Consider the following 25,287-nt stretch of genomic DNA (forward strand, 5'->3'; position numbering starts at 1 on the left):
AACCATATTTTTTTCTTTCTGCTGAAAAAAATTTTTCCTTCGATATACAGTCTTCCAAAATGGCCGCCCTCCTCTCGGATTGCTCGAAAAACTGAAAAACATGTCAAATTAAAAGTTCTGTTGTAGAGAAACGAATGTACTTAGTAACATAATCGCAATAGCAGGAAGAGTATAAAGTTGTATGTTTCGTTGGAGAGCCAAAATTCGTCTATTGCTCCAATAGGAATCGCGCAATTCACTCGCAATGTTGCCAATTGCCAACTTTGGTGACATTTTTGCTAAGTTCAAACATTTTTTTTCTCTCCTCACGAGCAATATCAACCATCTGCTTCTAGCATCGAAATCTATTCCATAAGATCTCTTGAAGATGTAAAGGACTTACGTTTCTGATTATTACATCCCACGTTACAGCATGATGAAAAGTTGAACATTTCATTAAGACGCCATATTTGGACGCCATTTTCTCAAAAACCCCACCTTTTAAAAATCTAAATTTTTTACATGTATTGGAGAAGTACCTAAGTATTTAATATCCGTTAACCGTTCATGCGGCTGCAGCCCCTAACATTCGCAATTAATTATTGAAATTTTTATTTTTGTACTTGAAATGTAAATATTTAATATGGGCACTTTGGTCCTATACACAAGGCGATTTGAAAGGGGAGAATGAAAATTTTGAGAGATGAATCCTGACATTAAATCCAGTAGAAAAGTTCCTATAAACATGAGTCAAATTCCGCTTCGTTTTCGAGTTACAGAGTTTCCAACTCGGGAGCCAAAATCGGTTCGAGACAATAGAAAATAAAATATATATTTCGCGTTAAATCAGAAACTGTGTGTTAAAGCTTTGATAAAGTTCAGAAAGTTGATTTGTATCAACATGATGATTTTTACGTGCGTTGCAATTCGGTTGGCAGTGTTGCCAACTTGCTAGAACTTTTATTTGTTTCCAAATGACACTACGTGGTTTTTATTTGATATTTGGTATTCATTAATGATTGTAAACATCACATGAAGCACAATTTTCCCCATGACACCACAGTTTTCGAAAACTTACATGTATTTCATTAAAAGGTTTATCTCGTGTGTTATTGATAGTTTGCAACATTAAGTGTGAATTTCACTTGATGTTTGCCATCATTAGTAAAACCAAAACGTCGAATAAAAACTACGTCTGTGTAAATTGTAATAATAATAATAATAATAAAAGAAGAAGAAGAAGAAAAATATTTTTTATTATTGCAAAACCTCTCATAACTCCACGAATCAAGTTCAAACTTGTTCAAGAAGTTCTGCTGCAACCACGAAACAGTTTCTTACGAGGTTCGGTGTCGTGAACCTCGTCCTAGTGTTCTCTGGAACCATGAAAATTGTTTTCACTGGTAACATGACATTGTAGTGCACTAGTTACAATGTTTGTGTGAATAACAATGGGGAAGTCGTATTACAGTAAGGCCTGTATTAAATGTGTTGATGATTCTAAAAGACATAAGATAATTGTGTACAGAAGAATTCTTAACAAACATTTTAACTTGCGGTAAAATATGTGTATTGCGTACAGCGAGTCTGCCAAAACGTAGTATTAGGAGAGGATGATTATTTGTGTAAAGGGTACTTTGAATATTTACCGTGAACAAGGTGAATGTGTGTGAGATATTGGTGACCATGCAAGAAAGTGTAAATATGAAATTATGCACCAACAAGATGAAGAATTTGTTCCTCTGAATGTAGATTTGGAAACCATTAACCATACAGTTAACATGCTAAACATGAATGAGTCCCCATTAAAACGGCCGTTATCGGTGAAACCTAGACTACGGTGAACGATTCACCTCTCAAAATTTTTCATATTGCCTTTCAAATCGCCTTGTGTACAGGTCACAAATAATCATCCTCCCCTACTATTACGTTTGGGCTGACACGCTGTACGCAATCCATATATTTTACCGCAAGATAATTTTTTTGGCTAAAATTCTTTCTGTGCACAATCCTCTTACGGCTTGTAGCATAGTCAACACATTATCTTATGCCTTTTAGAATCATCAACACATTTAATACGGTCCTTACTGTAATAGGAGTTCCACATTGTTATTCACAAAAACACTTAACTAGTGCACTACAATGTCATGCTACCAGTGTAAACAATTTTCATGGTTCCAGAGAACACTAGGACGATGTTCACGACACCGAATCACACAATCAATAACGCACAAGATAAAACCTTTTAATGAAATACATGTGTTTTCGAAAACTGTGGTGATGTAGGGAAAATTGTGCTTCATGTGATGTTTGCAATCATTAATGAATACCAAATATCAAATAAAAAACCACGTAGTGTCATTTGGAAACAAATAAAAGTTCTACCAAGTTGGCAACACTGCCAACCGAATTGCAACGCACGTAAAAATCATCATGTTGATACAAATCAACTTTCTGAACTTTATCAAAGCTTTAACACACAGTTTCTGATTTAACGCGAAATATATATATATTTTATTTTCTATTGTCTCGAACCGATTTTGGCTCCCGAGTTGGAAACTCTGTAACTCGAAAACGAAGCGGAATTTGACTCACAAATATTTCGAAAAAATAATTTGGGCAGAAATGGGTTAAATAACAATATTCTAAGTTAAAAGACAACTTTTGGAACTGTGGCAACTAAGACTCCACGTGGAGTTGACAAGTGACTGTCAATTGTTTAAAATGAAGGTTCTGGTTGGCTATTTAGTTATCCCGGTTTTTTTTTTCAAGAAAGTTCTCTTTCTGTATGTTCGGACGATGACTTATGTATGGTAGGAGCCACCAAATGTAGAAGGCAGCATTCTTTATATATGAGCTGCACTTCGATTGAAGAAACAAATTACACGTGTTAAGGCACTATTTGAGTTTGATTCGAGCCCTAATCCTGCAAGGCTTCTTCCTCTCTTCTACTGAGATCAGAAACCGTTACCCAGATACCTTAGATAGGCACTTTTTCCCAGTCACCATTCAGTCCCCTGCAGAAAGTAAACTGACATTCTCCTTCCAGTAGGATTGTCCAAGCAATACGGGATTTCCTCTTAATTATCGTAGAAGTACACCGTACATAACCAAAGCCAAAAAGTGAAATGAAATGAAATCTTTAAGTTTTACCTCCCACGATTATGCCGGCTAGACTAAAGGAGACGGTGATGATGAGAAATGAATGAAATGAAGAAAGTGAGGAAACGGGAGAACCCCGAGAAAACCCACGCACATTATGTTTGTCCACCACAGAGTTCACTTGGTATGTTGAATTCATATCAGAAGACTATGTCTCTCTTGTTCTGATACCTATCGACAAACGGATGGCCATACTAACCGTCCTATAAGACTTCAATTTTATACATAGCATAATTTTAGTTATGGCAATATTTCAATAATAAACCTTTTTTGGTACTACTACTAGGCTTTCATTGATATGTTCAGTACTTTTCAAATGGAATTTTTTTCTTATTCACCTGAAGATTACAAGTTTGTGTAATACTGGAATATTTTTTAAAATACAATCAACATCAGCCAATTCTACTAGACAGTCATAAATGGGCATTGTGACGTAAGTTTGCGGCTCCCTTTCCCAGTAAACTAGACAGACCAGAAATCTAGCGCTGAAAACGATAATGATAACACACAAACAAGAATGTTGATGGTGGAGTCCTGTGGTTTCTAGATACACTATTCCTGGATTCATAACTACCCATACACTGGCAACACTTCTGTACACCTTTCTCGTGCTTCGCTCCTTACCTTCATTTGATATACCTGTTTCTCTCAGTCAATGCTCCAAGTGAAAGGCGTACTTGCTCCGATGTATTACATCGGAAATTTGGAAACAGGTTGATATAGGAACCAGCAGGTGTAAATGGATTCTACTGGATCTCGGTTCCGAAACCGGAACATATTTTCCTGAAGAAATGATTCCAGGCACGGAACATAAAAAAATTCTAATAAAAATAGTTTCCGACTCGGTACCGAAACCGATTTTCACATAAATTCTGTTCTGGTTCTGGAACCGAAATCAATATTGAAGTGAAAACGAAATTACAGAGAAAAGAGAAATAGGAACCGCTGTAAATGGTTCCTTTGAGTTATCATTTCACAGTTGTTCACAACATCGTTTACAGCTTGTAACGAGCTTAAAATAACGATATTAGTACATGATATCAAAATCTGTTTCGGTACTCTTCTGGTAACACCCGAATTATGGCATTCGATTTTGTGAACAAAACCAGTATGTTGAAATGTGTTCGAATCCTTTCCCGAATCACGCTCAATTAGAACGTTTCATTAGGTTACGGAATTCAAAACATTTTTCGTTTCTTTACCACTGACCTAACCCTATTTGAAAATGACTCATCTTGACGAATCCTCTTGTGTGATCACACAATGTTCGTTACCAATCACTCAGGATTTAGATATTGAAAATAATTATGGATTTACGTTTCTTATCTTCGATCTTTTTATTTACTTAGTGTTCTTTATACAGAAATAAAAAAGATACACAATATAGACATATAAATATGAACTTAATAATACTCTTATAAACTACAAATGTCATATCATTTCAGTATATACATATTTACATTTATTTCGAATGCTTAGCACTAAAACATTTAACCCCATTCACAGTTGAAGATCGGGCATATTTCGTCAGAAGGGCATTCACGTTCATTTTAGAAGTCGCTAGACGCCTAAAAATAAATAAGAAGTAAATAATGAAAATATAGTTACAATAAAAGGATACACAACATAAGTGAAAATCAAATGAAAAAGAAGAAACGTAATATGAGAGGTCATCCACAGAAAAACGCCCGTTTTGCTGTGGAACACTAACGACAAATGTGCAAACGATTTATGGTTGAAAAATTATAAACCTGAACTATTTTTCAACATATTAGCCACCCAATCTTTTATCATAGCTTGATACCAATTTTTCTATATTATAGTTTGTTACTGTCAGAATCCAATGTTGTTTATGATTTCCATTTGTTCGGAAAGTTGAAAGACTTTAAAGCTCCTAAAGCACTTCCCGAATGCCTTGAATACATTAACACAGTGTAATAATAGGATAGAAAAATAATTTTATGTAAATGATAAATACTTGAATATGTACAGCGCATATGTTTGGAAGTAGCTTAAGATATGTACGATACTTTTTAAACCATAATTCTATTACATCGTTTGTTGTCTGTTTCACATCAAAACAGACTTTTTTATGGATGACCTCTTTTATATAAATGAAATAGAATTTTTTTTTAATCCATATTTTCTAAGACATTTGGTGAATCAGTTCTATTTGTAATATTATTTATTTATTTAATTTTATACTAAAATTGCTTTTCTACCAACATCCGATGGTCGATATATCGGGCACTACAATTTCCCGTTTGAAACAACTGAGATATATCTAGATTGCGCGGGAAAAACAGTATAAGTCAAAACTTGGCCAAAATGAGATAAGTCAAAATTCATGTATGTAACATGCTCCACCTTCTGTTAACTTAGCATAAATCAAATCTAAACGCATATTTGTACTGTTAGCATACGTGATTCCTACTTATGCTTGGTATACTAAAACATCGCATCCTGAAAACTTTTTTTTTTTTTTTTTTTTTTTTTTTTTTTACTTACACTGTTTTTCCCGCGTAGTCTAGATATAACAAACAGCGTTAAATTCTGTCTGTGAAGGGGTAGGTAGAACTTGGTACAGTAAATTGTATGTTTGGAATTTTTCACTACCGGTTTATTTATAAAATGTACTATAAACAGAATTCTACAAGAATAGTATAATAATGCATTTTTTTTAAATACAAGGTAGAGAAAGGTGACCCAAGACCTAAGCAGCCAGGGGCAGGATTTTTACAAAGCTCCGCAGCAAGCTATGTGGAGTGGATTCGGTATTCCCAATGCTTTGAAGCCAGAAGAGAGGGAGTTTTAAATTTACAGAACTCCGAATTAAGTTAAGTGCCAGAGGTTAGGAATCCGGACAAAGCACCAAAGCAAGCTAAGCGAGATGAAAGGAAAAGCCTAGAGTTCTGAAGTAAATTAGAGGTTTTGGGTTGGGTATCTCCTAGAGCTCCAGGCAAGCTAAAGGAGGAGGCTGACCGAGAGCAGATTGTGACCGTCTATGGAATCCTCTCCGTAATATAGGTGCTTCGGGAAGCGGTGCTGCTGCTGTTCCCTCATCGTTATGTGACTAGGTGTCGCAGATGTCTCCGTTGTCTGCAACTTACAGTACTTCAACGTAAGCTGTAATACTCTATAGTAAGGTACACGTGGTTGTTTATAAACACAAGCACGTGGTGCATTAGAATACAAATAAGAGAGGTACTGCATCCCCACTGATATATCTTTGCAGTGGTATTATCAGCGGCGGCTGGTACTGTATGTTGCATGGTTTTGCAACCGGATATTTTTTTTAGTACTAAAACTATTTTTGAGTATTAAAGTAGTGTATCAGTAAAAAAATAAGCCTCTGTTCTTGAGCGCAAAACAGTATTGATTCATTTCTGAAAAAAGTCAATTAAAAAACGGAAAGAAAGAGAGAGATTTACATTTCCAGTGGCAGCGAACGTTGCCACTGGAAGCAGTAACATTGAGCATATGGCAGCGAGCTCCTATCTCTTAACATGGGGAAGTGGATTTATTCTTGCATCGCTCCTATCTTCCCGTATTGCTCTCTTGCGGTTGCCTTTCTTCCGCAACTGGTCAGCTTCTGTAATAGTTACGAATTCCTCCGCTTAGCAGCGCTTGACTCAATTGATAGGGTGAGGGAGATACAGACACTTGGAAGAAAGAAGTTATTCACAAAACATAAACTCGCAAAGAACAAATATAAGTCTGGTGGTAGCAGGGACGGATCCAGGCTGAAAGTTTGGGAAGCGGTCGTTCGAAGTCAATAGATTTTATTTAACATTTATAATACAAAGGTGAAAATTCTTGGGATAAGATTTATTTTTAAAAAAATCCTATTCTGGGTGGGTCGATCGAGTCTGGAAGAAGAAAATGTCTTACTACTGGTCTAATTCCTAGCTCTGTGTATTTCGTGCACATGATTCCGTGTTCGATTTCCGGCGGAGAGCACAAATTCATATCAAATCATTCACTTCCAATACTCATCTGTCTTCTTTAGCCTTTGCTCTAATGTTAAACTATTTTTTTTTTTTTTTCATTTTCGAAGGAAAACATCTTAGATTTCATGGTTCTTTACAGACAAAAATACATGGTTTCTGAAAATGGACTTTTTGTACCGTATATTTATACAAAGAAAAACTAACAAAATGCATATTGTCGGAGGAGAGAGGTGTTTCTGGACCCTAAAGAAAATAAAGCGGAAAATATTTGCGGTAGCGATGCTTTCTATTCAGAGAAACTTGGCGAGCAGCATTTCAGATTTCAATAAAGTCATAGAAAAATTTGAAGCCCAAAAGATGGAAGAAAGACCTTTCATTCTAAAATAATGCATAGTTTATATATAATTAAATAATTTTGTTTAACTGCGTGCATGCAATTTTCTTGCTTTTTTTTTCTTCTTTTCGGATTAACGCCATCATTCATGGCTTACAGCACATACTATATATTCGATTTATCTCTTGTTCAATAACATGAGTGTAGAGGTTTTGTATATAAATAGTGTATAAACGTACATTGATAGTGGTTGTTTGAAAAAAAGGAAATAGCTTATATATTAAATCAATATAAGCCGCTATAAAGAAATTGAAGAAACACAAATCTCCGGGTGTAGATGAAATTCCGGCTGAGTTAATTTTAGCTGGAGGCGAAAAATTGTGGAACAAGATACACAAACTCATTCTCCTTATCTGGAACAAGGAAGAATTGCCACAAGAGTGGAAAGAATCAATCATTGTTCCAATTCACAAGAAAGGCGACAAAACTGACTGTAATAATTATCGAGGCATTTCTCTTCTGTCAACATCCTATAAAATCCTTTCAAATATTCTGTTAGCAAGATTGACTCCATACGCAGATGAAATTATTGGAGATTATCAGTGCGGATTTAGACGAAATCGATCAACTATCGACCAAATATTTACCATTCGCCAAATACTCGAAAAGAAGTGGGAATACAATACCCCGGTACATCAACTATTTATTGATTTTAGAAAGGCGTTAGAAGAGAAACATTATACAACGTTCTTACAGAACTTGGAATACCGAGAAAGCTAATTAGATTAATTAAGATATGTTTAAGTGAATCCCAAAGTAAAGTCCGGGTAGGAAAATTTTTGTCCACGAGCTTCCACGTCGAAAATGGCCTGAAACAAGGAGATGCGTTGTCGCCATTATTATTTAACTTTGTGCTGGAATACGCCATAAGGAAAATCAAAGATAACAACCAGGGCCTAGAGTTGAACGGCATTCACCAGGTTATGGCATATGCTGATGATGTAAATTTAATAGGGGATGATAGGAGAACAGTAGAAATAAATGCAGAGATCTTATTAAACGCTTGCAGGGACATGGGTTTAGAAGTAAATGCAGAGAAAACTAAATACATGGAAGTGCGTCGGGACCGTAATACGGCAAATTGTGGAGGCGTTAAAATATTAAATAATACTTTTGATAAAGTGGATACTTTCAAATATTTAGGATCAATATTAACAGACGAAAATCATATTCACGAAGAAATTAAATGTCGACTAAAAGCAGGGAATTCGTGTTACTATTCGGTTCAAAATCTCTTGTCGTCGCGAATTCTGTCGAGGAATTTGAAGCTTAAAATATATAAAACGATAATCATGCCTGTTGTTCTGTATGGTTGTGAAACATGGTCGCTTACTCTGAGGGAAGAACATGGACTGAAAGTATTTGAGAACAGGATCCTGAGAAGAATATTCGGACCCAAGAGGAACGAGAATGGGGAATGGCGGAAGCTTCATAACGAGGAACTACATAGTTTATACGGTTTACCCAACATTGTTAGGGTCGTCAAGTCTAGGAGGCTTAGGTGGGCAGGTCATGTAGCTAGAATGGAAGAAAGTAGAAACGCTTTCAAAGTCTCCACTGGAAGACCCATAGGAAAACGACCATTAGGAAGACCTAGGCGCAGATGGGAGGACAATATTAAGATGGATCTCGCAGAGATAGGAATACAAAGTAGAAACTGGATGCAATTAGCTAAGGATAGAAGTCAGTGGAGAGCTTTTGTGAACGCGGCACTGAACCTCCGGGTTCCATAGGCCATAGAGTTAGTTAGTTAGTTAGTTAATATTAAATCAATACTAGAGAAATAATTTAAGCAATAACATACAAATAGAGCTTAAAAGACTTTCCTCTTCATATTTCCTGAATATTTTTTGGATAAGACTCAAGAATGCTGGGGGAGGGGAACACTTGCGCGTACCTACATACCTTTGATATTGCAACATTGCAACCGGTGCTTGTACAGACTACGAGCCGCTACTGGGTATTATACTTTTGCACCTCGGTTGTGATTAGTTGCTAAGCCCCTGTTCAGAATGCCGGGAACATCAGGTTCGGTAAGTACATAATACTTTTCGAATCGTTTTAAAAAGTATTTGTAGTATGCTGAAACTTTGAAAAAAGATATTGCAAGTAATGTAAAGCCTAAATACAAGAGAGTGACAGATATTTTTCAAACACCTGTCTTGATAACTTAACGGCATAACGGTTGGTAACTTAATGTATAAGCGAGGTATGAGACAGTAAAATTAAGAGGTCGACATATCGACCACCGGGACTCAGTTCATAAAATATACATTATGTGGAGTTGCTTTTCATACCATTTTCTTGATATTAAACTTACTTTTTACGTATTTAAACAGTGTGCCGCAATAACGGAATGTATTGGCACTTGCGTTTCATTGTCAAGTCAAGTCTTGATACCTTTATACATTTTTATGCATTTTTCCTTATTTACTTTAATGAAATAAACTAAATCCTAGGTCAATGAAACCTGAAGGTTCAATGCCAAGTTCACAAAAGCTCTCCATTGACTTCTGTCCTTAGCCAACTGAGATCCAGTTCCAGTTTCTACTTTGTATTCCTATTTCTGCGAGATCCATCTTAATATTGTCCTTCCATCTGCGCCTAGGTCTTCATAATGGTCGTTTTTTGATTGGTCTTCCAGTTAAAGACATTGAAAGCGTTCTTACTTTCTTTCCTTCTGGCTACTTGACCTGCCCACCTGAGCATCCTAGACTTGATGATCCTAATAGTGTTTGGTAAACTCTATAAATTATGTAGTTTTTTATTAACAAGTTTTCGCAATTCCCCATTCCCGTTCCTCTTGGGTCCGAATATTCGTCTCAGGATCCTGTTCTCAAATACTTTCAGTCTATGTTCTTCCCTCAGAGTAAGCGACCATGTTTCGCAACCATACAGAACAACAGCCATTTTATATTTTAAGCTTCAAATTTCTCGATAGAATTCGTGAGCTAGAATTTCTCGAAGATTTTAAACTGAATAACAACACGAATTCCCTGTTTTCAGTCGACATTTAATTTCTTTGTGGATATGGTTCTTGTTTGTTAATATTGATTCTAAATATTTGAAAGTATCCATTTTGTAGAAAGTATTTGATATTTTGACATCCATAATTTGCAGTATTACAATCCCCACGAAATTCCATGTTTAGTTTTCTCCGCATTTACTTCTACACTCATATTCTGGAAGCGTTTAATAAAACCTCTACACTTCTTTGTATTGTTCTCCTATCATCCCCTATTAAATTTACATCACTAGCATACGCCATAACCTGGTGAACACCATTCAAATCTAGGCCCTGGTTGCTAGCTTTGATTTTCCTTATAGCCCAGAACAAAGTTGAATGACGTGAAAGCTCGTGAACAAATATTTTCCTACTCGGACTTTACTTTGGGATTCATTTAAACACATCTTAATTAATCTTACTAGTTTTTTCGGTATTCCAAATTGTGTAAGAATATTGTACAGTTCTAGTCGCAAAAGGTGGGACAGCCTTTCAAAGACTAAGTCCGAAAAAGAATGACTGTTGATCCTTACGAATTCAATGTATTTTCTCCACAGTCAGGGATGGAGATTGAACAATAATATTGCAGTATGCATATGATAATTTCGTTATAGACAAACAAAATAGTTACAATACAGAAAATTATGATAATTTTGAGTCGCAAATATAATACATTATTTATATTTTTACTCTAGAACAATTAAGTAAGTGATGGAAGGAGGGAAAATATCGTAACTCAAACACATTACAATGATTAACCATATGCTTCACGTGATTTGCTAATTGTTTCACTGACAATTCGAGCGTCCCCAAAACATAACACACCTTTGTTCAGTAACTCACCTTCCTTGGAGACAAAACTAAGTAATTCATGAAAAACCCATTGAAGTCAGAATGTAAAAGCCAGTAATATCTGAAAACATTTTGCTGTTTTCTGGTATAACATGTGATTTATCCGACTCGACTTTTGCATAGAAGATAGAGGGAACTATATTTCAGGTAAGAAAGTAAAATCATATTTACTTGCAATGTCAGTATTACAACCTAGGAGAAAATACACCAAAACCTAAATAAAGTTTGCCAGTATAAGTATTTTTTTAATAAATAAATAAATCGGGTTCTTAGAACGATATTTTTGCCATGGAAACAGATAAAGACTTCTGTAATTTATTTTGTGTAAAGTCCTTGAGCAAGTAACTCTGTAATTGGTATTCAAAACAAACATACAAACACGATGAGAAGAATGTTTAAAATTACAAATCTTTACAAAACATACAATGATTTGTTTGTTACTTGTATCTCTTTTGCATGATGTCGCTGGACTTTGTTGAGAACAAACATCATGAGGGTCAGAGTTCTCGAAGTTCTCTCGTTTCCTCCCACTTTCTTCATTCTATCATTATCTACTATCTTATTATCACAATCTCCTTTAGTCTCAGTGCATAAAAATGGGACATTAAACTAAAGAAAAATGTTATATTTTTAAATTATACCAAAAAAAAAAAAAAAAAAAAAAACAATTTAAGCTAAATTTCATTACAATTCTACCTTTAGCATCACTTTGATTTTTCAATATTTGTAAAAATATTCTAAAATGTAAAGTTCAATGCTCAAATATCAATTAGACCAATGTAGCAGGAACAAGGAAAACATTTAAAAAAATAAAACAATACAAAGGCATTATGCTCTAGAAGAACAGAAATGCAAACACGCAAATATACGAGGCACGTCCAGAAAGTAAGTTTCATTTGGTAATAAAATTAAATTGTGTACAGATACAGAAAAATTATTTATTGCACAAAATTCTACAACTCTTAAACTACTTTTCCACATAACTGCCGAAATTTTGCAGGCATTTGTCATAGCGTGGCACAAGGTTCATAGAAGTTTGCCGCCTGTGTCTTCAACCAGTTCGAAACAGTTTCTTTCAGCTCGTCGTCATTGTTGAAATGTTGACCGCCAAGCATACCATATTCCATACCGAGAGCGAGTAAACATCGCAAATTTGCCGATAAATTTCACTTGGTTTCACTTTCCTCGCATTCAGAATCACCGCTCTGATTTCACAAACGGCGGGATTTTCAATCAACACCGACATTGTAAACAAGCACAACAAAGCGTACGTGACTGACAGCGATCTCCAAATGGCGCACGTTTCTTCTCCTTGATACAGAGCGTCTACCGCGCATGTGCGGAACTGCGATCGCAGCGCTGCAGCGGAGATAAATTGAAACGGAACTTACTTTCTGGACGTGCTATGTAGTAACGCAAAACTGCTAGAAAACACTGACATTGTAATTTCCTGTGTTTTCAAGGAATGCTTGGTAAAATCACGAGTTGTCAAAATTTCTTCTTACGTACACATATTGAGCAAGCCATGAGGTGACAAACATCTGATGTTAAAATATTAAAGAAAGAACCCAATTCAAGAATAAGATTAACAATGAAAACAAGAAAGTGTGAATTCATATAAAACATTATGATTAGGAGAATTCACGGTCTTTTTGTCGATGTTCTTCGCCCATGGTCTTTCATCATAAACATTCTAATTATTAGTCTTTAAGCTGTTGGTCGCCACTCAGACAGTACAAAACTCACTTTTATTGTCTTGGAAGTTGATTCAGAAACAAAGACAAAATGTCACAATTATAATCAAAAACCAACAGACAGCTCTTAATTGGATCGAGACACCATGCAGAAGAAAAGATAAAAAACACAACCGCCGTCAGGATCATCACCGCAAATCAACAAAGGTCACCAGGTCCATTTCTCCAGGGAAAAAAAAGTATGAGGTGTTTCAGTATTAGTTGGAATAGAAAAATTAGTCTTGTTCGTATGTGATATTGCGTTTCATGGCAAATCGTGTATTCTACTAACACACTTGAAAACACATATATACTCAAATATTCCTAAAGAATTAAAATCACATTTAACTCATTCAACCAATTGTATTCATGTTTTTCATTTGTACACTACATAGCAAACCAGAGGCGGATCCAGGACCGACTTCTGGGGGCGGTGCGTTGTCATACTGCTACTTTTAAGGGCTCCAAACTTTGGGATGGGTTTTATTTATATATATAAAATAAGGAAGTTTCCTCTTCTGGGGGGGGGGCGATCACCCCCCTGGATCCGCCCCTGCAGCAAACCAAATGGTGTTACGCTAATTGGAATTATTACTCACAATAGGGTGTGAATGAAAATCGCTCACTCTCATTGGCATTAGAAATAACTAGTTTTCTCGCCCCTAAATCATACCAACAAAAAAGGGGGGGAAGCGAAACTAGGAAGAGAAATTGGAATATTTAAAATGAAAGAATAAGATTGATATTTCATTATGTTAAAATAACCCTTACGCATTTTAAATTAATAATATCCGACAGCTGAAAGTAATTAGGATTCTTATTACAGTATTCCTTAGAAGTTCAGTAGCTTATATTTTTGTACATTTACATCATTTCGCACTTAATAACGATGCCACTTGCGCCGATGAAAAAAAAAAAAAAAAAAGAAAAAAAGAAAATAACTTTGCACGTCTACTTCTCGTTCCTTTACTTTTCTGAGGTAGACTAATATTAAATTAAAATCCATAATTGCATTCATGTTTAACTTACAAGCCTGACATACTAAAAATAATACAAAATTTACTATTTTACTTTCGTTTTTTTTTTCCGTAAGTGAAAGGAGATAATGAAATGCAATTTACAATATAGATAAAGTTATTCTACAATACAATATGAACCTGAAGAATTTTCAGTTGCTATCCATAGAAATTACGGTGTTGCCAGAATAACAATTCCCTAAAAATCCACGTTAAGGCAGCGATTAGAGGAACGAACTCAACTGCATTTGACTATGTATCATCTTGTTTTGGTATCATGCGAACAGCTTTTTAAATAACATTATTATTTAATTTTAATAACCATATGTTAAAACTATTTTGTTTATTACAAACTAAATACAACTATTATTTAAAAAGTAGTTCACAGGATTCCAAGACAACATGATACTAGGGTGACCAGACGTACTGATTTTAGCAGTACAGTACTGTTTTTCAAAGAGCTCTCCTGCATATTGCGAAGACGTATAGAAAATCGAGAAATGTCCTTTATTTTAAAACTGTCCTGCGAAATGTCCTGAGCCAAAATCAGCATCCTGCTTTGTACCTTTAAAATATTTTCTGCGATCTAATACTAATACTAGGAACACCGTTGTCTAGTGGTTAGAATGTTGGTCCCGGGTTCGATTCCCGGTCGGTGCTTCCCTATTCTCGGTGTCGTGAGGCAAACTGGGGAGTCACGTGAATAAAAGACGTGACGGCTACTAGGTCTAGAAAGCTCCTGATACGATGTTTAGCGATAGGGCGACGCGGCGCGTTGCCACGTGTTAGCTACTAGGCAACATGTAGATCAGCCAATCGCTGGTGGATGGCGCTGGAGCAGACTTAGGCTGACAAATTGGGCTGTTACCTTTTTAAATACTGTTTATGCATTCCTTGTCTTCCAACATGTTATTTCACCTTCTGTCCACAGTCCATATATCGGAGTTTAATTTAGATTTGATTAATTTATACGACTATAAAGGTCTCTCGATAAATGAAGGCGGCTTTTTAATGACCTATGCTTTATTAATAGCGTGTTCCGAGTATTTAAAACATATTTTGAAAAATCTAGTACTGGAGCATCACTGTGTCTGGTAAGCTGGATATATTCTTTCATTTCAGCATGAATTTCTGTTCGTCGTCGAGAGTTTTGGAACGTAGAATATGCTGGATAAAACGCTTCTAGAATCTGATTGCTAATGGTTAAATAATGATAGTAACAAAATAGTCACACACACACACAAAAAAAAAAAAAAGATAAAAAACTGTACTTACTCAACAAATGGTCGTATTTCATCCAGCGTCCATTTCTCTCTTGTCTCAAAAAGAACATTAAACCTTTCTTGAATATCTTCCGGAAGATCTGATTCAGCAAAATACCAAATAACTTCTGGTTTAGATGTTCTATCCACTAGCGATATTCCTTCTAAATATTTTAAATCTGTTTTCATTCCTGTACCGAAAATTTAGACACAATCAAAAAAGAATTAGATGTAGCAATAACAAGGTCTAATAATTACAGAAACAGTACTTTATTTCAATGTTTTAACGAATAAAGAAACAAGAGTACAGATGTCTACTAAAATTCCAAAACGAAATTTCGTGACTTTTTCGTGACCTTTCCTTTACCAAAACATAAAAGTTCGAAACATTTTAAAACTAATAACAATCCCTATATTCTTTAGCATTTATCCAGGCTGTTTCCAGGAGCGATAAAAACTTGGTGTCTTCTCACAGTTGAATAAACTGGTTAGATGCGTAGGGGATTTCGGCGATGCGATTTGCATCACCACTGCTCAATGATACCAGCTGAAGGCAATCTCAAGAGCGAATTTAGATGCGATTTTCAGGGTTCCCACAAAAAAAGTGAAGATCGATTTCCCTGACACAAATTCTTGTTTTCCATGACAAACATATTCTTATATATATATTGGAAGATATGGGGCAAGTTCTATCATTCACTTTTTTAACGGCCTCTTCCATTCCCATATCCGTCCAACATACTCTTTCCATTACCATTTACATATTTGTTATGTTCAATGAGTAATTCTTATTTATATAAAATTTATCATGTAAGTATATAATAATATATGTATGATACAATACCACATACCTTGGCATTACAAATTAGACTTTTGTTTTGCTTGGAAAAACAATAAAAAGCAATATAACATACAATCCAGAATATATTGCCAACTCTCTCTGAGACTTATTACTATCAGTCCTAAATTGAAATGAAATCTTTATGTTTTACGTTCCGTGGTTATGCCGTCTCAGCTATCATTTTACTTTCCTCTCCACTTCTGATTCGTTTATGTTTAAGGTACTCATTACAGCGTCTCCGAGCTGAACGAACTGAGAGAAGCGTTCTTCGACCAACAAGAACAGATTCTACACCTCCGTAGCACGTAAATGCATCATGCACCTACCTCTGTACTATCAGAGAATCTTCGATTTCTTTTTCTACAATGAGTATGGTATTGACTAAGAACCTGTCCTCCACTGAGACATTGCAGTGGGAAGAAATTAAAACATTTTCACAACATTCCACAAATCAGAATATTCTTGTTTCTTGTACATTACCTTTGCAAAGAAGTTATCTAACCTGATGCTGCCTGCCCATCTTCTTTTCGTATTCTCTAAAGTCATGAGACTCCTGAATTTCAGTACACAAAGACATAAATTGACACTTTGCTTTCTCAGCTACAGAATCAGATATTCTGCTATGCTCATGCAGAGTTTGTAGGGTGCGTTTCATCCTAGTCTGAACAAGTTCTGGATTGTTCTTTTGTAGCCTGGGGTCCAAAGCTGACAGAGCACTTACTAGTTTGTACTTCAGAGGGCTCCTTTGCACAATCTTCTTGACTGTGCCCAGCAGAAAGTTTCGACAGTCGTCTGAGAGCTAGTTTGTCTTTATCTGATGCTTTTAGTTCTTTTAGTAGTTCTTCTTTCTTAAAATCCATGTCCAAGAAAATGACAAGTCATACTTCGATTTCTGCTTTTACATGATCAATTATCCCTCTCTCTGTCTCATACACAAATACATTAACATAGTACCTCACTCCCTCAGTAGGAAGTAGCAACACTGCATCACTGTCATCATGGGAATGCTGCATCATTGTAGTCCTCTTCACATGTCAATCTGTACAACTGATAGAGAGGAAACAATGTTAGGGAGAATTGAAAACAGGGATTCAACAGAGGGGATTAAAAAAAAAAAAAAAATGATAGATTTGCACATTTATGTTTCCTGACTTTCCATGACATTTTACGCAAAATGCATGATTTCCCTGAAATTCCCTGATTTTCCAGAATGTGGGAACCCTGGATTTAGGCTGAATTTTCATGCACGCGATAGAAATGTGCTTTGCTTGCGATTTGGTAGCGTCTAAAGTTGACCATAGACATTTTTGGCTTTGAATTTTGACGTTTATATTTTAGAACAAAATTTTCTGATCTCTACTTATATTTGTACAGTAAAAAATCATGACCCAAAAGATAAATTTAGTGACTTTTTCTTGCCTTTCATAACCGTTTTCTGATTTCGTGACTGATAGACACCCTAGAGAATTAAGCTTGTGCGAATGAAATGTTCACTTTGACGTCTGGTATGATGTACATTTCTAATTTTTCTTTTTATACTAATCTGAGAATGATTAATCAAATCGAACTATTTTTAAACCAATGCGTCTATGAGGTTTCTGCAAAAGTAACTTCAATTCCGAGATATAAATAAATAAATATAAATATACCAATTTTTGAGGTTATTTTTCTCGTGACCTCATAGGCGAATATGTTTTAAAAAGTTCAATTTAGATCCATCTGCCTGAAATTAGCATGAAAAGAGCAATTAGAAAAGTATTAAAGCGTGGGCACTTTTACCATTGGCATAAGGGGTATCTCAAAGTCCCCAACTTACGAGTCATTTTTCTCGCTACCCCATGGACAGATGTGTTTAAAAATAGTATCATTGGATTCACCACTACCCTCAAACTAGTAGAAAAAGCGCAATTAGAAATTTATCCAAGCATGGGAAGTTTTTATTAGTGGCATGATCGTTATTTCTTTGGTATTTGGATTTTTCATTAAACACATGTTTCGGTGTTTTCAGAAATTTGACCTTGAATTGAAGAAAGAGGGATGGCATGGTTCGTTAAGATACCAATGCGAGGCGTTCGAATTTCATTCAGACGAATTCTATATGAAAGGTGCAAATAGAAAAACACCAGATATTCCCGCAGTAACATGTGGGGCCATTTGCTAGTATAAACATAAACATTGTAAGGTTCCGTACCCTCACGCACAGCGACCACATATTTTTATTACAAACACATGGTTTTACATTCATAATACAAACAAGGACAGACGACGAAAAGAGATCACCAGGAAGACACGAAGAAGATTCGAAAAAAAAAAAAAAAAAAAACACGAAGATGGCCAACTTTCCCTCATGGGTCCTCCCTTCAAGAAGACGCCTATAAAAGAAGACTTCAAGAAGAGGAAACAATCAATTTATCGCTGATCACTCACCCATTAATACCTTCGGCTGGGGCTGCCATGGGCTATGGAGAATTCCTTTAAACCCATCTCCTGAAGCTGCTGTGAGCCAAGGAGTTATCCTCGATATCTGTCTACGAACTAAATACAATTGAACCTTTATTTCAAGACCACTTTCGTGTCCCGAGGATCTTTATTGAACTCGACATTTAGAAACTTACAAGAACTTTGCTAAGACCTCTATAAGACTCTGATGAGATTAAATCCCAGTCCATTATTTAAGACTCTATTAAGCTAAACGTTGCAAATCTAGATGAGAACTTAACAAGTTCATTTTCTTAAATTTTAGATAAAATTCCTTGTGAATTATATACTACATATTTAATTTTTATTAACCATACGAGCATATTAACTGTAACAATTAATATACAGAAACGAAAATTTATATAATTTCTTTAAAATATTTAAAGCCAAGATTTAGACATTACCTTCGGGAACACTCTGCTGCCAAGAATCAAGGAATTCTCTCAGATTGAATTTTTCTGCTGGACGAAGCAGTACTTCGGCTAGAAACCTGCATACTTCTTTCTCTTTCAATGCATATAGTGTTTCACCTAGAAAAATAAAATTTATTAGTATTAATCTGTGTATGGAATCAATATCTTGCTAGCAGAATGGTTAGAGACTATGGTTAAAAAGACAAGGTGATCCGTAGGAGGTAAAAGGCGTCTGCTTTTGCTGATTCGGAGTCAGTGCTTGTCCTAGCATCACTGCATCTACTTCTATTCTCGTGACATATTTTTGGCAAGTCAGTTTTAACGAAATCAGCTAAAGTACCTCTCATAAAAGAGCACAGTGAAACGAAGAATCTTCGATATGTCTGCTGATATGAAACAGTTTCATTTTAAGGATAGACTTGCATTTTTTCCCCCCAAGATTATGATAATACATCACAAAGCACCGACCTTGAGCGTGAGTGGTTATTCTGGGAAGCGGACTGGGTGGCGTAGTGCTTAACACATCGGCACGGAAGGCAGGAAGTCCCGGGTTTGAGTTCCGGTCCAGTCAGTCACTTTTTCATTCATTGTATGTTATAGAATTCACATCTACTGAGAATTTGGTGTGTTAAAAAATTGACTCTATCCTCTTTCATTGATACACAAAATCACAACCGTCATAGGTGAACGGTATATGGACACAGGGACTGTCGAAGCACAGCAGTGGTCTGTGGTACAACCCACGTGGTCTGAGTGGAGAGCACCGACCTGAGAGTGAGAGAATGGTGGCGTAGTGGTTAACGCATCGGCACAGAATGCCGGAGATCCCGATTCAGCCAGTCACTTTCACTCTTTGTATGCTATCTTGTTAGTTTTCATTCCCTATATATGGGAAAACAAAATTATGGATTATTTCTTGTTTCCAAATGAACTTGTCAACTGTACAGCAGAGTATATGTTTTTAAGGTTTTGTGTGACTTTATTTATTTTGGTGAGAGAATTATGTAGGCCTGACTACAGATGGTATGCCTGTCATGTCTCACAAAAAATACATGGAATATGAGTAATGATGCAGTATTCATTTAGAGGGTATCTGTGAACTGTTTCAGATACCTTAATTGACTAATCGTCTGTTTCCTCATTGGGCATTTCATTCTCAAATACTTTCAGTCTACGTTCTTTCCTCAGAGTACGCAACCACGTTTCGCAACCATACAGAAGAGGCGTTTATCTTTTATATCCATTAAAATAAATAAATAAATAAAACTGCATATCGTGTTGGAATGTAATAGTGTTGCTAGGGTGTAAGTAGATAAAATCGATAGACTGAAGTTTATCGTTCCTTTCTGCATCGACGTTATAAACGGCCACTCCAGGTTTAGGGTAATGAATTCGATCAGTAGGTATCTGTGCGCGTGAATACGCCCGAGTAGTTTCAGGTAGTTTGCGGCTGTATGTCGACTTCCAGGGAAGAAAAATGTGTGTGTGATTGATCATGTGGGTCTGAAAATTAAGACCTTTCGAGATTGCTACATTTGAACGCTTTCCAACAATGGTTATAGTTATGTGCAAATAGTGTACGACAAAATAGTTCTTGTGTTAACGACAGGGATCAACGCTGTGCTGAATCGCTGGCTCTCCGATATTAAGCATCGTAATATCGGAGGACAAGGCGAACCCCCAATATGATGGGAAAGTGCGTTTCTTTGTATGAGGTGAGAACAAACCGTGACAAAACGACAGAATACACCGTTCCGTCATAACAGCAAATACCATAATTGCTCAAAATTAGTATCTGGTAATGAAGCATAAGGCTTGAGTTCATACGCTCCATTCCTCACTTCTTATAGCAAGAAAGAAGAACAGTCGAAAGCTACACGAGAGCCATCTTGCAGGGGACACATGATTCTTCAGGTTTGTAAAATTCTTGACGAGCAATGAGTGCATCTGTCGAAATGTGATAAAAAGAGTGCCATTTTCTATCTTCCCCGTTATTCCACATGTCATTTCAACTGGGTACATGAAGGTGAGAAAAGCTTTTTCACATGACTTTATGGTTGCCGAGGTCCTACTATAATGCCAAACTTAAGCTATGCAGAGTGGACAAGAAAGCTAAAATCAATGCAGCTTATTACCAGACAAATATTTTGGGGCCACTATACTGCCCTGATCAGTGGCGGCGATTGGCCGTTAAAAGTGAGGGGGGACAAGACATGATCTGAATATTTGTAAATCAATCTTAGTTTCCCTGGTTGTTTCTAACACTTTGACGAAATGTTGTATAACTAATAGGATACTATCTTTTTCAGTTAAAATACCGTATATCGTATTTCATATTTTATTAAGAAAATTGACAAGAGCAGCGTAAGTAGGTATTAGCCCTTTGCACTCTTAAACAATGGAAGTAGAGATTTGATTCCTTGCTCATAAACATCTTAAAATTCTGTCTGGAAAATTGTGTGACCACAGTATTTAATAACAAATTTGCAAAACAAATAAATAGAAGGGATATTAACCATAGTAATGAACAATGAGGCTTGTTTTGTAGAAGTTATATTGAAACTGGGGATTAATGAACAGCTTATATTTTTAATTCCACACATGCTATTAAAGGTATGTTATTACTCTTAGAAAATGAAAGATAGTAAATACAAGCATTTGTTACAACATTTAAAGAAATACTTGCTTTTGCAGCTTCCCGAAACATGTTCATTGTCATTAGCTGTTGTTTTCACTTTTTTCGAACACATCAAAACACAATACTTAGAATCACTCCACACTCCAGTTATACAAAATGATCCTAACACCTAGAATTATGTTGAATTCGCTAAATTTAATTGTATACACACTTGTACACCCCTAAACACGCCACTTCACTCGTACATTACACTGCAAAACAATGGAAAAGAAGTTGTTTTTATTACTATCTTTTTAATCAATATTCCTTACTATTATAAATGTAATCAAGAAAGTTCTGTCACTTCTTCACCCACCACCTTCGAACATATATGTCACCTAAGACGTACCTGGAAGAAAAATAGTTCCCATGAGCATCGACGACCTTCTGCCAATGTTCTGGAAGGTCATGGATTCCATCGCCGTAGAATTTGGTGGATCGTGAAGCAAAGAAGGTATCAAATGCATTTTGCACTTCTAATAGGCATTTGAAGTGACGTCCTCTAAGGTAATTATCCAAGGAATGGAACAGCTGATAATCGGACGGTGCAATGTCCGGAAAGTATGGTGGAAACAATAGTATTTCCCATCCAAGGTGTAGAATAGTGTCGCGGCTCATCCAGAGCTTAGCATTATCCTTTAACAGGACAACTTTGCGATTCACAAGTGCTGGATCCAGAGTTTTGAGTTTTTCTTGAACACGGCTTAACTGCTTACAGTACACAGTTGCATTGATGCTTTTACCAGCTGGTACAGTTCCCGATGCACGATGCCACGAGCAGTCCACCAAACACACAGGACCTTCTTCAGGTACAGTGCTGATTTCGGCTGTTTTGGAACCGGCCCATTCGATGCTAACCAATGATGATGGCACGTCGAGCTTCGTACAGGACTCACTTTTCATCACATGTCAACACCCTGTCCAGAAATGGCTCCTCCCTCAGACGAGACAGCAAAGAAACACAAGTGTTTGCTTGCGTTGCCTTCTGGCCCGGAGTCAAATCATGTGAGACCCATCGACCCAACTTGAAGTGCTTCCCAAGTTGATGGAGGTCCTACCGAATGGTTTCTCCACTCACACTGAGTTGTAATCCCAGTTTATCACATGTCTGGTCACTGTTCGCTTCAATTGCTGCCTGAAGATTTTCATTTTGTACTTGTGTTGGTCTTCCGGCACGTAGTGCGTCTTCAAGTGCGGTGCGTTTCATCACCGTCCTTAAACTTCTTAAACTATCGCTGCATTGTCCACGTAGTCACGACACCCTCACCAAAAGCCTGGCATATCTTCCGCCCCGCTGCAGCGGCTTTTGACCCCAATTTGAACTCATACAGCATATACTCCCTTATGACGCTCTGTGAAGGTCCCATGTTCACTTTGTCCTTACGCATGTTCACAGTATAACTGAACTGCCACTACCAGGTAATATGTTGGATATATCCACACCAGCAACTGACCTTCGCCTTATCTCCATTAGCATTTAACTCACGGTGTAAGGACCAATTGAACACAGACCTCCATAAAAGGAGACTCAACTTTCTTCGTTACCTTTATAGAAAGAAGAAAATATATTTTACGAACTGTCAATTTTTGTACAATTAAAGAATTTCTTGTAATTTTTTTGCGCGAAATGTTCTCCCAATTAGTTTCCTGTAGCTATCTTAACTCCACGCACTCACGCAACGGCAAATATTATATGGCACCATTTTTTCTATGAACCAGTAATACATACAAAAACTTTACATTTCCAAATTAAACTATATACACTAATTTGTTACTTCAAAAAAGTAGAGGGCAACTACCTCCCTTCCCCCCCTAATCGCCGCCCATGGCCATGATATTCCATCCCTATTGACAGTGACCCATCTCGAGTAATCATTCATCAGGACAAAGCGTCCAGACATACAGCGAAATCAATGTGACATACATTAAATGAAATAGGAATTAATACAGTCCCCTTTACAGTCATTTTTGTAAAATTCTCTTACGTGTCCCTCCATGGAGTTTTGTGGGTTTTCGTTGTTGAAACTAGCATTGGGCTGTCGACAGCCGCGCACACTCAACGGAAACTTTGTTAAGAGGAATGAAAAATACTTGTTCAAACTGTGCTCAGTCTCCTTCACTAGAAAGATGCACGGCGATACCTAACAGACAAGACTTGCCCATCAAGCACAATCGCTGGTGGCGTCGCGGTATTTTTTTAAGCTGGTAGAGTTATCAAATCCGTTACCTGAAACGACCACCTGTATATGGACATGAACCTACAGTTTAATGTGAGATCCCGACCACATGAGCTTCAGTAGAAATCGAACCCGGGCTTTCTAACTATACAGTCATGAGTGAATTATTCTCGTAATGACGGTGTGACGATCGGATGCCTGTAAAGCTTTTTACGGCCGGTCGGAAAAAGTAAGGAATAGTGTTGAGTAAGCAAGTTCGGAATAGAGGATTTTACAGTAAGGGACTTCTTTGTTTTGGGTGAAGATTTTTGAACGATTAAATCATTTGCTGATAAGGTTGAGGGATAACGTGGTGGAACAGATATGGCCAAGGCGTAGGATAGAGGAAATTAAATGGTGAGGGTGGAAATTCTTGAAGTAGAGTATTGTACATTGGTGATAGGTTTCTTACGTTTGTCAGTCACGAGAATCCACATTAACGAAGGTAAATGTATGATGGGACAAGGACCAGGTGAATTTAACTGGACATTTGTTTAGAAACTTGCCTGAGTAGCTTTAGTGGTGGTTGGCCATGGGTTCATATTACGGAAAACATACCTAGTCTATGAATCGTGGCCAGAGGATGTTCAGGCACTCCATAGGTTGGCGTGTGAATATATTGTGCAAGCGACCTTGATTTGATGAGTGCTCAGGGTGTCTACTAAAATTCCAAAATGAAATTCCTTGACCTTTTCTTTACCAAACCATAAAATTTCATAACAATTAAAAACTAATAACAGTACCTATATTCTTTAGCACTTATCTTTATCTTTCTCTACTTTCAAAGGCTGTTCCCTGGAGCGATAAAAACTTGGTATCTTCTCACAGTTAAATAAACTGGTTAGAAGCATAGATGGTTTCGGCGATGCGATGAAATTTACATCGCCACTGCTCAATGATGCCAGTTGAAGGACAGTCTCAAGAGCGAATTTGGGTGCGAGTTAGGCCGAATTTTCATGCATGCGATAGAAGCGTGCTTTGCTTGCGATTTGATAGCATCTAAAGCCGACCATAGACATTTTGATGGTGAATTTTGACGTTTTATAGAACAAAATTTTCCAGTCTCTGCTTATATTTGTACAAATAAAAAAATCGTGACCCAAAAGCTAAATTTCGTGACTTTTTCATGACTTTCATGACCGTTTTCTGATTTCGTGACTTTCGTGACCGATAGATACCCTGGTGCTTATTTTTAAATATGAAATTGTTCATAGGTTAAACCAGGCAAGTTGGATTATTAACTATATGCTAGGATTTTCAGATTCGGGTGTTTATGAATTCTGCACGGGTGTTAAGACCGTGGCTATGTG

General features: G+C 36.6%; 1 protein-coding gene across 4 annotated transcripts in view; it reads right to left on the reverse strand.

Annotated features, from left to right (window-relative positions):
- Positions 1 to 4,459: 4,459 nt before the first annotated feature.
- The window catches only part of LOC145670000 (sister chromatid cohesion protein DCC1), a 48,857-nt gene continuing 28,029 nt past the window's right edge, over positions 4,460 to 25,287 (reverse strand). For all 4 annotated transcript variants that reach the window (XM_081738351.1, XM_081738347.1, XM_081738356.1 and 1 more), the window contains exons 6-8: positions 19,076 to 19,201; positions 15,366 to 15,543; positions 4,460 to 4,709 (exon numbers count right to left, since the gene is read on the reverse strand). In XM_081738351.1, the coding sequence (XP_081594477.1) occupies positions 4,604 to 4,709; positions 15,366 to 15,543; positions 19,076 to 19,201 (410 nt within the window). In that variant the 3' untranslated portion in view covers positions 4,460 to 4,603. The remainder of the gene's footprint in view (positions 4,710 to 15,365; positions 15,544 to 19,075; positions 19,202 to 25,287) is intronic.

The sequence above is a fragment of the Thermobia domestica genome, chromosome 2, assembly GCF_964235325.1.
Source record: "Thermobia domestica chromosome 2, izTheDome1.hap1.1, whole genome shotgun sequence".
Taxonomy (NCBI): Eukaryota; Metazoa; Arthropoda; class Insecta; order Zygentoma; family Lepismatidae; genus Thermobia; species Thermobia domestica.